Source organism: Astyanax mexicanus, chromosome 3 (genome assembly GCF_023375975.1).
Source record: "Astyanax mexicanus isolate ESR-SI-001 chromosome 3, AstMex3_surface, whole genome shotgun sequence".
NCBI classification, from domain to species: domain Eukaryota; kingdom Metazoa; phylum Chordata; class Actinopteri; order Characiformes; family Acestrorhamphidae; genus Astyanax; species Astyanax mexicanus.
Window position 1 is genome coordinate 44507263 of NC_064410.1, and position 13841 is coordinate 44521103.

The window sequence follows — 13841 nt, forward strand, 5'->3', positions numbered from 1 at the left end:
TTGAGGTATACGGCAGTACAATATGGCATACTGCCCAGATAACTACTACAGCTATGAACTAAATTAAATCTCGGTTGCTGTGTGTTGTGTGTAATACATGTGATATGACTCTAGTTGTTGCAGATCACATTCTACACACATACTGCACATAGCAAGGCAATTCCTGTGAACAAAACCTGGCAAAAAGCCTATTATTGTGGAATTTAAATAGTCTAAATGCTTACCTATTTTTGGCTTCAGCAGCTTCAGACACAGCTCTACAAACACTTTATTTTTTGGAGTTGACATTGTACAATGAACTTGAAAAAAAATCTAATTGTGCATTGTCATTTTTTGCACTCTCAAAGTGCTGCTGCTTCAAATATAGGAAAAAAAAAATTGCTCTCTGGGATGTTTTTATTGTTCTATAGGTTGTACGTTCCGGACGAATACTGCATTCTGTGTTCTTTCTGCAGTGAAACTGTTAGAATGCAGCATGCAGCAGATGTCAAACATAGACCTAAAGCTTATTTTTGCACTTCACACAGCACACAGGAAATTTGGCAGTGTTAAATCAACACTGTTAGTGTTATATTAACACTGAGAGTGTAAAGTTTAACACTAACAGTGTTGATTCAACACTGCCAAATTTCCTGTGCATGGTTATCATGTTTGGTTTAAAGGGTTTAGGGTTTTTACACCCATAGTTCACTTTCTCTGGTCCAATTCAGTTAATGAGTTTGTAAAAAAAAATGCAGCATTTTGGTTTGATTTTTGGTTTCACACAGAAAAAAAAATGGTAAAAACTGTCTGATTTAGAGGTCAAATCATGTTCGTTTAGATTTTGTTTGGTGCTGGACTGAGACCATCTCCTCTAAAAGGTTTTAATGAGGTTGTTTAATGAGTTTGACCTAGCTACACAAATGTGAAAATGGCCTTTGACAATAATAAAAACTATGATGAACTGGTTGTAAGGCATTTATACCAACATTTAAGCTAGATTTAATTTTTTGCACAGCTCAAGTGAAAGAGGAAAGAGCACCATACAAAGGTATAAGCACCTAATTAGGCTTTAATTAGCTTGTTATGACTAGGGCTTGTTCACAGTAATTCTACAGAAAGGTAACTGCTCCTTAAGGACTATTCAGCATGCTCTGCACTCAAAGCCTTTATCAAAAAGTAATTGATTAAAATCCCCCAAATATGAATTGAATGACAATTATTTGGCAACACAAAACATTTAGAAACTGTGATACTTGCTAGAGAAGGTGTTAGTAAGTTCATTCTAAAGATTGAATTATGTTACTGCAACCAATTGGCTGCTACTCATGCAGTATTCCGTATACTTACTCTTAATTACTGAAGAAATATCAGGTGAACAGGTGAAGAAAGACATGTTTGTGTGTCCTCATAAAGAAGGCAGCTAACAGTCAAAGATTTAAACCTTTCCATTAAAAAAGATGCCTTTCCAGAAGGCATTATGATACAGCTCTGGAAAAAAATAAGAGATGTTTGAGTAAAATGAACATTGTTGTTTTATTCTATAAACTATGGACAACATTTATCTCAAATTCCAAACAAAAATATTGTTATTTACAACTATTTGCAGAAAAAGAGAGATGACTTAAATAACAAAAAGATGCAGAGCTTTCAGACCTCAAATAATGCAAAGAAAACAAATTCATATTTATAAAGTTTTAAGAGTTCAGAAAGGAATATTTTGTGGAATAACCCTGGTTTTAGTCAATGTTTTCATGCATCTTGGCATGTTCTCCTCCACCAGTCTTACACACTGCTTTTGAATAACTTTATGCACCACTCCTGGTGCAAAGATCCAAGCAGTTCATCTTGGTTTGATGGCTTGTGATCATCCATTTTCCTCTTGATTATATTCCAGAGGTTTTTAGTTTGGTAAAATCAAAGAAACCTATAATTTTTAAGTGGTCTCTTATTTTTTTTTCCAGAGCTGTATAGATGCGACATATCATTGACGTCTAAACAAAGATTACTTTGTTATTTTTATCTATTACACCCTGCATTGGTGAAAATTAAATAGGCAATTTGATTGCAACCAAAACTGTAGAGAGAAGTAAAGAGAGAATGCAACTCCACTGATCCCCAGCCCAAAGCTTGGGGATCTCATCCATCCATCTCTCCATCGGCACATGGCATTGGTCAGAGTGACCTTAAGTACAAGGTGTGGTTTCTCCAGAATGTTACTATTCTATTGGCTTTGCTCTTCTATTGAGATTAGACAAGCTGTGTGTAAACAGTTGAGAATCTGTGTCAGCAGTGGGTGGACCCTTCAGGTAGCTAAGTTCACTAATCTAAAGGCTCAGTTTAGCATTATGTGTGGCTGTTATAGACAGGGCAAGGTCTCTGGTTGGTATATTTGACTTGTATTAAGCATCAGTATTTTGAGATTTTGCAGTCGAGTTAAACCTCTTACAATTCCTGTTTGTCCTGCTGCTCTGTCGGCCTTAGGGATTATAAAAAGCTGTGCTTTACTTGCTGTGCTGGAGAATAAAGCCACGTCAGATGATCCACCTCTAGAGCACACAGGCCTGGATCTGTGTTCTCCAGAAGAGCAGGTGGAATTATACGCACACTCTGCTCTCTAAACAAGTGGTTTGCATTGTGTTTGATTAAAGTATATTCTGGCTGTTCAAGCTTTGCATGTGGTGCAAGTGTGAAGCGTATTTCCTGAGTTTCCTGACTGAGAGAAACACGCAAAAGATTTTCTCAGTATCAAGCTCTGCTTCTTATTATTCATTTTATATTTAATAACATACTTATTTTTCAAGCTCTATTCCACTGTAGTAGCATTTGTATAGTAAGTTTGTGTGTGTAGATGTGTGTGTGTGTGTGTGGTGTGTAGATGTGGATGTGCGTGTGTGTGGGTGTTTGAGTGTGTGGTGAGAGGGTTTCTTCTCTCTCTCTTTTTTTCTTTCATATTCTCGCCTTCTTTTTTCTCTGTCTCTTTCTCTCTCTCTCTCTCTCTCTCTCTTCCTGTCTTTCTGTTTTTTTTCCTGTGTTCTTCTGTCACTTCCTTCTCACTACTCTGTCCTATCTCTCTTTTCTCTCTCTCCCTCTCTTATTTTCTCTCTTTCTTTCTCTCTCACTTCTGTCTCTCTCTTTCATTCTTCCTCATTAGCCATTGCTCGTCTCTCTCTCTCTCTCTCTCTTTCTTTCTCTGTCTTGTTTTCTTTTCTCTCTGATTATTCTCTCTCTCTTTTCCTCTTTCTCTTCCTTGTCCCCTCTACCCCCACTCTTTATATCTGCCTCTTCTCTCTCGCTTCTGTCTCTCTCTTTTATTCTTTCTCATCATCTGTCGTTCCTCTCTCTCTCTCCTTCCATGTCTTTCTTTCTCTTTTCTCTCTGTGTCTATTCTCTCTTTCTTTTCCTCTTTCTCTTCCTTGTATTTTGTGGTCTCTTGTCTTTTTATCTCCTCTTTCTCTCTATTTCTCTCTCTCTCTTTCTCCCACTCTTTATATCTGCTTCATCTCTCTCGCTTCTGTGTCTCTCTCTTTCATTCTTTCTCATCATCTAATAATCTAATAATAACTATGAAAAAGGTGACAATACGAATAATGCATAAATATAACAATATTTAAATATAACAAATTTTGGTCAGTTTGACAGAATGAAATTATAGAATATATATACATATATAGTGTGTCTACATTTTACATGTAGACATTTTACACATCTGTACATGTCAGTACAGATGCGCAAATGCACACACACAGCTTGTCTTGTCCCTTTAGAAAGCTATTGCCAATAGAATAGGACTCTCTGGAGCAGATGAACATGAACATATTGAAACCAAAAAAAATCACAGCAGTGCTCCATAATCTAGCAGAAAGCTTTCCCTGGGCTGTAGACACAGTTACACCAACAAAAGCAGAGTTAGCTCTTTTTAATAACCTCAATGTCAGTGTTGATGAAACAATGAATGAATAGGTGTCTCAAAACTTATCAATGTAGCGTAAGTGAAATTTTACTTCCTCTTCTTCTCTTCTCTATGTTTTACCCTGTCTCTCTTTTTTCCATCTATATGTCTCTCTTTTTTATCTGTACCTCTCTCTCTCTCTCTCTCTCTCTCTCTCTCTCTCTCTCTCCATATGTCTCTGTGCTTGTTTTATTTGGCAGATTGCTGAACACACCCACTTGCTCTCTGCTCTCTGTATAAGACAGTGTTCACACAGCTGCTGTTGATTCAGTCCTGTGCAGCCACAGAGCAGCAGTGTATTCAGCACACTTCAGCTACACACACACACACACACACGCACACACTCTCCAGCTACACACACTCCTCAGCTACACACACTCAGCCATGGTTCTCTACCATAAGGAGTTTGAGCAGGCCGGGAAGCGCACCGGGCTGCAGATCTGGAGGATTGAGAACATGGAGCTGGCTCCAGTGCCCGAGAGCCTGCACGGGAACTTCTACGTGGGGGATGCCTACCTGATCCTGCGCACTGTCAAACAGAAGGACGTCTCCTTCTACGACCTGCACTTCTGGCTGGGTGAGCTGAGTAACATCTGTAACTCAGAGATCAGAATAAAAGCAATAATAATAAAAATATGAAGAATGATTTGTCTGACACAGGCTTAACTCAGAATATTACATAATAATTGCAGTTTGGAAAGTGGTGGGGGTGGGTGGAGCAGGGTGATGCCCCGCTTATGAAAGGATTTATACAGAGTGTATGTCCATGCAAATGATGCAGATATAGTGGTAGTGTGTGTAAAATTTCCCTGTGGTTTTAAAATGCTGGCATTCATCTGTGACAGCTGATATGTCTACTAAACAGTCTGTGGTAACTGGAGAATATATATGATAATTTATGAATGATAAACCTGTGAAATTACTGGAATCGAAGTGGCTTGATGATATACTGATGTGGAATATTGAGATAGATAGAGCTTTAAATAGCCAGGCTGGCAGGTGCGTGATTATCCTATCAAATGGAAAGCAGGCTGTAAAGCAGAGGAGGAAGATAATCAGCAGGTTTGGGTAGTTAGATTGGAGGGGGTGGGGGTGGGATGGATGTGCTTATATTGATTTTACAGTTAAGTTATTTTTTAAAAAATAAAGTAGGTAAAATACAGAAACTTTGCACATTGGACAATAAGGATCAGTTGCCCAGATAGGGATTAAACTTAGTCATAGACTATATTTTCCTTTCAATTTAAATTGTAATTAGGCTTAATCCTTGTCTAGGAAAAGTAGTAATGTAATGGAAGTGATGAAATTACCTCACTATTTTTGTGTCACGAAATGCAAACAATTCCCCACATCAGTGCTCCAAAATATAGTAGAAAGCTTTCCCTCGACAGAAGAAACAGTTACTCTAACAAAAGCAAAATAAACTATTATTAATACTTTTGATTTTTGGGTACCACTTTAAAATAAGACTACCTTTATAAATGGTTTATAAATGGTTTACAATTAGTTTATTAATGGTTACTAATTAGGTTGTAAATGCCTTAAAATCATTAATAATCGACTATAACACATACGTAGAAAGGGCAACAATGACCTGTTGTTTGCCAAATAGTGAACCCACAGCCATCTATATTTGTGCCCTTTCTATGTATGTGTTATAACTGATTATTAATGATTTTAAGGCATTTACAATCTAATTAGTAACCATTAATAAACTAATTGTAAAACCATTTATAAACCCTTTATATAGGTAGTCTTATTTTAAAGTGGTACCGATTAAAAAAAAAAACAAAAAAACAATGACTAAACAAGTGTCCCAATACTTTTGTATCCATCCATACAGTGTAATTGTTATCTCATTTCCTCTTTCTCTTATTATATTGCTTTTACAGTTCCAATTTCTATGATGGAGGCCTACGTACTTTACAAACCTAGTAGGTAAAAGAAGGAAGTTGCAGAAACTTGTCATATAGGATGATTAAAGTGTAGTTCCTGTAGTATTCTACTTGTGTTTAGAAATAACAGTCAGATGATGAGTGACTGTCAGATGAAGTTCTGCTATTGAGTCATGTTCGGATATAGATTAGGACTGATTGCAACATATACTGAATTAACTTTGCTAAAAATGGAAATCTTATTTACGTATCTTTTCACCACACGTAATAAAGTCAAAGGTTACTCTGCACAGATGGCTGTTAAAACAGGAAGGTTTTATGATGTTTCTGAGGAAGTGCGGCTGTGTGCAGTACGTGGCCTCAGTGAGGGATATGTCGAGTGATCAAATGTAATAAATAAATTTCTCTCCCATTAGTTTTCTAGTCCTTTAATGCACATTACTTTGATATATGATTTGATTATATCCCAAGAAATGTTTATGCTAGTTTATCCTGAAATAGACAGAAAATGCAAAATCAAAATATATAAAAAAATCTAAGCAACATTAAAACAGTTACAATAGATATTTTATTCTGAGCCTCACCATAAATAGAGGTCAATAGCACTTTCCCCATCTGCTTTTTACTCTCTGACTTCAATAAACCTCCCCCATTACGAATTAATGACCACTAAGGATGTAAATGGACTCTTAATGACTTTTCTGCCATCATGTCTTCATCTTAAGCATGTATTTACTCTAATGCAGCTCGACCACATAATGGGCCGGAACATGTCCAAGGCCTTTTATTGAGATGCGTGACAACCACAAGCTTGCCACAAAGCTTCTGTGTGTACTTAGCCTATAGCAATAAAAAGTGAAATGTGATGCTACTGTACTGTACCCACACCGACTTAGTGAGAATTATCACAGTTAATGCAGAACGTGCCAACAGCTTTGTGCAAGTGCGAGTGTGAATGCAAGTGTGATAACGGATGTGTCATGTACAGTACAGTGCAGATATTAGCACAAAATTATACTTACATATAATATGTTTCTACATAGCTAGAAAGACCTATATTTGACATGTTGCTTATCATATTACTTTTTTTTTTCTCTTAGAATGAAAAGTCCTTTTTTTGTTACTGTACCTTTAAGACATTTGTTGTTAAGGCTTCTGTGATTGGCTGCAATGGAGGGTACAGTAGTAAAACCCTTAATATAATTCAGTGGGAATGGGTGGGGCTAGACTAAAAAATAGGCTGATTAGGCAGAACAAAACCTTGTATTTCCACAAAAAAAGAAACTTTCTACAGGTAAAGCATGAAATTGGTTGTAAATTAAGTTAATTTTGTTTTTTATTGAATTTTAACAAATTACAAAATTCAGGATGCAAGATATTGGTGCGACTGACAATAACCATCAGTCACTTTTCATTTTTCATTTTGATTTCATTTTTCTTTCATTTATGGAATGATGTTTTATTAAAGGCTCGTTGCGAATGTTTGCAGTTCGGTCTGTTTGTCTTTATCTCTCGCTCTTTTGTTTGTCTCTGTCCAGGTAAAGAGTGCACTCAGGATGAGAGTACAGCTGCAGCCATCTTCACAGTCCAGATGGATGATTATCTTGGTGGTAAACCTGTTCAGTATCGTGAACTCCAGGGCTGTGAATCCACTGCTTTTACCAGCTACTTTAAAGGAGGAATCACATACAAAGTATGTAAGCTCCTTTTTTTTATTTTTTATTTTTTAGAAAATAATACTTTTTTGTATTCTGAAACAGGGGTCCTCTTTTTGGGGTCCAAACATAGCCTATTCAAATGAATGACTCCTATCATAGAAGAACCACTTTTAAAACCCCAGAGAAGGAGTAGGTTTGTTTCTACACTACAGTATATGTTCTTATTAAGTAAGTTTAAAGAACTTCTACTCTTCTACTGTATATTATATAAGGATAAATGGATATTATTACACTGTTATTATTAAAGGATTTTCCTTAAACCATACATCCATACCAATAACAGTTTAGGAGCCTATATTTATACATGTGCTGGAGAGTTCCCTTTCTAAATATAGCTTTAATGGTCTGTGCAGGAAAGTGGTGAATCGTGACTATTGTAGTTGGGCCTTCAGTTTGCGTCCTAAACGTACACACTTGGTTGAAAAAGCACTCATCTGTGCAATAATGCTTACTTTTTCTTGCCCCTCACTCACCATTTTGGTAGTACTATTTTCAGCATATGAAAAAACTTACTGTCTTATATTTAAGGCTCAGTTTTTGAGTAAATTTAAAGCTTCCTGAAATTCTATCATATTCAAAGCTAGTGATGTATCTATGATTTCTAGAAGGCATAGAGTGACATTTTTGCTTTTGGCCCACCCTCTTTTTGAATCAAAACATGATAGGAGTAAATAATCTAGTATATATGGCTTTTGATTTACTGGATATACTGGATTATCAATTTTCCAAATCATGGAGAGGATATTTTATGTGTTAATTTCCACAGAAAATATTAGAGATACCCCTAGACACAGAAGGCCCTGAGGTTTGCGTTCTGGTGACAGCACAGATGCATCCTCAGGAAGTATATTGGTGTGCATGTGGCAAAGTGGATAACACCACTACCTGCCAGTGAGCTACCACACTATTTGGGGTTCAATTCAATAAGAGTCTTTGGACAAGACTCCTAATACTACATTTGCCCATATCTGTAAAAGGACTAACCCTGTAAGTTGCTCTGAATAAGAGCATGAGCTAAATGCTACAAATGTAAATAGATGAACTAAATCATCCCTGTGTTATTTAACATGAAGCAAAGTCATATTCACCTTAAAGCCCCCTTTCCTTGTTCTTCCTGGCCTTTTTACTTATAGTGTCTCACTGTTTAAGACTGTTTAAGACTACGGATTCTGGTCCAAGATCAACAAAGAAGTGCCTTCCTGCTGAAAATGTTCCATTTACACAGCCCAGCACAAGGGCCTGTTCTGAAAAGATGCTGTTTATAAAGCGAGGATGTGTGCTTTGCTGACTCATAGAATGGAGAAGTGGGGTAGAAGAAAACAGAACAAGGAAAACAGGGTCTGTTTTTATTTTACTCCAGACAGGAGGCGTGTCGTCGGGTTTCCAGCATGTGGTCACCAACGACCTCAGCGCACAACGACTGTTCCACATCAAGGGCCGCAGAACGGTCAGGGCCACACAGGTGCCGCTGGACTGGAACAGCTTTAACACTGGTGACTGCTTTATAGTGGACCTGGGAGCGGTAAGACCCCCAAAATGTGTTCTTTCTTGTGTTACCACACAGTACAATAGAAAGTGTTACAGAGTTCAATTTTACACTGTCACAGGGAACATATGTCCCACTCACTGCAGTGTAAAATAGTCACAGTATGGTGTCAAAATATTGTGTTAGTTTAAATTAACACTCGGAGCTCTATTTAGCAATCTACAGGCAAGCTGTCAACCGCACACCAGCAGCTTGCAGCTTGATTTAGTGTCAGTGTGTCTTTGCTATCATGAGAACAGGAAAAGTACAAAACAGCCTTGCAACCTGAAGCTCAGGCATACTTGGGTGCTGCAGCAGGACAATGATCCAAAGCACACAAACAAATTCACCATGTAATAAAGGTTTTAGAGTGGCCTAGTCAAAGTCTGATTGAGATGTTGTGGAATTGATCTAAAACAGGCAGTTAATGCTTGAAACCCCTTCAGTGTCTGAATTAAAACAGTGCTGTAAAGCTTGATTGCAGTTGTTGCCTCCAAGGGTGGCACAACCAAGTTATAAGGCTTAGAAAGCAAACACTTTTTTCACACAGGGCTAAATTGGTTTGAATATTTTTTTCCTTTAATATATAATTTTTTCTACTATTTTTCTATTTACTCAGGTTTTCTTTGTCCGATAAAAGAAATTGTTTGATAATCTAAAAAATATCAATATGACAAAAAGTTAATTTACTTTTTTAAATGTGCCTTTGCTATTTAAAATGACACAGGCACAAGGCATTTAAATAGACTGTGCAGGGTGTAAGATAGGGCCTTCAGTGTTTTATATTTGCAACTCTAGACAGTGCAATTTATCTTTGTTTATATAATTCTTTTCTGAACTTACAACCTGTTACTTCCTAAAAACTATAAAACAAAAGAAGGGGCTGTGTAAGTATTAGAATAGTTATACCCCAGAAAAGCTATACCACAGGAAACATTATATATTTATTATAAACTTTGTCTTTGTAGAACAGGAGAGAACTAAAATGATAGCTCTCTGATGGAGACCGTTATTTACTTTGCAACCCAACACCAAGAGGGTGAATAATGCTCCACCAGTAAACCACCCAAACTAAATCCCAATAAATAAATATAACACATAAGCACACACATATAAACCCACAATCAAAATAAGATCCTCTAAAACCTCAAATAGAGCATGCTGGGATTGAAGCAAAATCCCTTGTAAGACCGAATACACTGTGGGGAATTCAAACTGGTGAACTCAAATAACACCAACTCTGTGGATTGTTTTACACTGAGGGTTGTTGAGAAAATTTCCAGGGAGTCAGAAATCCTAACACTGTGTTTTTAACACTGTGGATTGTACTGTGTATTTAGACGGCTTCGTAAGTGTTCTCATAACTGTTCCTTTCCACATTATGCCAATGAAATCATTAACATATCCACCTTTCTGAGGTGTTCCCACAAAGAAAGATCAGGTATCAAACAGGATCTCCTGAGCAGAACATATACACAAAATATTTGTAGTGTGAGTTAAATGGGTGGGATGATATTTGGATTGGTTTGAAGTTACAGTCACTGTCAATATAATTAATTAGCTCAGGGCAACTCAGGCAAACCTGGGAAAACAAGACAGGTTTGGCAAGCCCACGGGATCCTTATTCAATAAGTGCATATGGCGGTGACCCAAAGCAATAGCCGTAAACCTTTGACATTCTGCTCTAATTTATTTGAACTTTAACCTTTAATAAAAATGCAGAGCAAATTTTATACTGTGGCTTCCACTGAGATATTATGTCGTTTGAGATATGCTATCTTTAAAAGATTGTACTTAATTATCGTTGGGACATACAGGCACTGACATCTAAGTAAATAAGTAACTTGGTAATACTGCAGTCATTAAAATGAAATGCCCAATGGCTGTAGAAAACCTGGATGCTATGATTTAATTCTCTTTCATTCTATAGAAATAAGTATGCAGAGCCAGACTCTCCTACTCACTTTGTACACCTGAACCCCTTCTCCCAAAACAAACCTGTCTCAAACCACTTATATTGAGTTTACAGTGCAAAAGCTAAGTTAATTGTCCCCATGGACACCCAATTTTTCCAGTAAGGGTATATACTTGAGCAAAACTCATGCCAAACAGGGTAAAAGTTCATACACTATACTATACAGACATATACTGATATAATGCTGCAAAGGTATGCAACTGAAATGTTGGCAATACTTTGCAAAGTGATCTGCCATTAGTGCAAGTATATATTCAAACTGATTAGACTGAATTGAGGACTATTTAAACTGTCTATGGTTGGTTGATTGAGAATGTAAATATGCTGACAACATAAACATGCTGACTTGAGAATTTTATCTAATAAAGTTAAAAATGTATTTTAAAGATCAGTGTTTTTACACAGAAACAATAGGCTACTGCTAAACATTTTGAAGAATTAATTAACGGATGTCATACAGTGAGTATCTCTATTATAAAGGCAGACCAAATAATATTAAATATAATACAGGCTGTATGCTTCACGAGTGGAGTGCTTGCTCTCTGTTTGAGGCTGAGATTGTTTTGATATGCTGTTTTTTAAGATCTGAAAAGAGATAGGTCTGACAGGATATCTCTTGCTTACTTTAATCTGCATGAGCTGCAAAATTGTAGCTTTAGGGAGTTCTTGGAGAGATCTTACACCCTGTGCAAGGCACTTTGCGATGCTTATTCCTATCTTACACTGTCAACAATCTAACGTCCTAAGCCTGTTCCATTATATTAAATATTAATATATTAAATAGCTTCAGATTTTAGAAATAAATCTACACTGATGGGTGTGGTGATCTGAAAGTTAGGTGTGTTCAGGTACATTTCTGGCATGTTGCTATTTTGTCGGCTGAAAACATATGTATGCCACTGACTGAAATGAACCTAGACAAAAGTCAATCATCGGAGTCTATTGCTATAGGTGTGCCATGCAAACCTGACTTTTACCTCAATTATAATAGTAATAAAGATAAAATAACATTGCTAACATTGTTAAATAACATCCTCTAAATGAGCTGCTGGTGTACCTTCACAGCGTGAATGCACAGGTCACTTCCCCCTGCTGAGATGCGCAAAAGCGCCACACTGTTATATCAACGCACTAAAGTCTAAAGTCATGACTTTTGCCTGTTTTGAGCTGCACAAGCCATATTTTTGGTGCCCTCACGATGCCACAGACACTCTGACATGTAATCAAGCTGTGCAATGCAAAATTTACATTTCGCCCATAGATGGCTAAAATAGGGCCCTAAGGCTACTTTCATATTACAAGCCACATTGCTCAAATCTGATTTTTTTTCTCAGATTAGATTTTGCTATCTTGATGGTTCACATTCATGTCACATGTCCGTGGATCGGATACGTATCCGATTTAAGACCACATATGAAAGTGACTCAAATCTGATTTGAAAAAATCGGATTTGGCACGTTCACACAGCCATGAAAAAAATCAAATCTGAGCCACATTGAGCAAAAAATCTAAATTGAATCACTTCAGCCTGGTAATGTGAACATAGCCTAAGAGTGCAGCCTTTAGCTACCTGTATATGTGTTTTATTGCCTATTAAGATTTCATGTTGATTGATGCACTGCTGCCATTAGTAACAATTACAATGATTGTTTCAACCTGAAGAAAGTAAAAGGGTATTAAAGCATGTAGATAATAAATAGTTAAGGCAAATGTCTTTATTATCATATCCCAGCTTGGAAGGCTAGAATCAGCTTTGCTACAGAACCCCTAGAGCAGATAATACCAAGGACTTTCCTCAAAGACGCAGATTTGCAGCTTAACAGACCAAATGGGTGTTGAACCCACAACCATATGGGCAACTAACCAATTTCTCTTACCACTGGGCCACACTCTGCACTTTACTCCAAATACAGGTTGTGCTTCAGTTACAGCTTCCTGTTTCTCAACTTGTTTCCGTGTTCTCTTTCTTTCTGTCTGACACTCTTTGTCTCTCTCCAGATTATATACCAGTGGTGTGGATCAAAGTGCAACAGGTTCGAGCGACTGAAGGCAACCCAGGTGGCCAACAGTATTCGTGATAATGAGCGCAATGGCAGAGCTCAGGTCGTGATAGTGGAAGACGGACATGAACCCGGGCAGCTGACCAGTGTAAACCTTTCAATAAATTTTGTAGATACAGATATGGTTTCGGAACACATTATAGATATTACTGTATAATATATATATATATATATATATATATATATATATATATATATATATATATATATATATATATATATATATATAGAGAGAGAGTAGCATAAGCAGTTTACATTAAATATATATATTGAAGAGCAAGATGAAAGGGACACATTATGGCAGCTTTTCATAACCAGCAAGTTAGTGAGTTAGACCTTCAGTTTGGTCCTAAAATGTCACTATTTTGTTTGGAAAAAACACCTTCCATCATAGAACTAGTTCCAGTGAGTTCCAGTATAAAATCATGGAGGTTCTATACTAACCATGAACATTTTAACCTTGTAAAATCCTTGCATATTGTATTTCACGTAAATGCACATATAAAAATGTACTTTATTTTATGTGTAGCAGTTAAAGTCACTTGCTGCTGTTTGTGCCTTTAATAAATCATACTGTTTATTGTCAGTGATAGAATATCTGGAATTTTAGAAGGCATAAAATTACCTGTTTTCTTGCAAACATTGCTCATACTCATTAAAACCTAGTAGAAGCCAATAAAAATGTACATGGCCTCTAATGAATTTAGTTTGAATTTAATGTAGATTTATAATGTGCA

General features: G+C 36.7%; 1 protein-coding gene across 1 annotated transcript in view; it reads left to right on the plus strand.

The window, feature by feature from the left end:
• Positions 1-4174: 4174 nt before the first annotated feature.
• The window catches only part of scin (scinderin), a 28033-nt gene continuing 18366 nt past the window's right edge, over positions 4175-13841 (plus strand). Inside the window, exons 1-4 of the mRNA XM_007249293.4 lie at positions 4175-4508; positions 7365-7519; positions 8905-9066; positions 13043-13192. Coding sequence (XP_007249355.3) covers positions 4316-4508; positions 7365-7519; positions 8905-9066; positions 13043-13192 — 660 coding nt within the window. The 5' untranslated portion in view covers positions 4175-4315. The remainder of the gene's footprint in view (positions 4509-7364; positions 7520-8904; positions 9067-13042; positions 13193-13841) is intronic.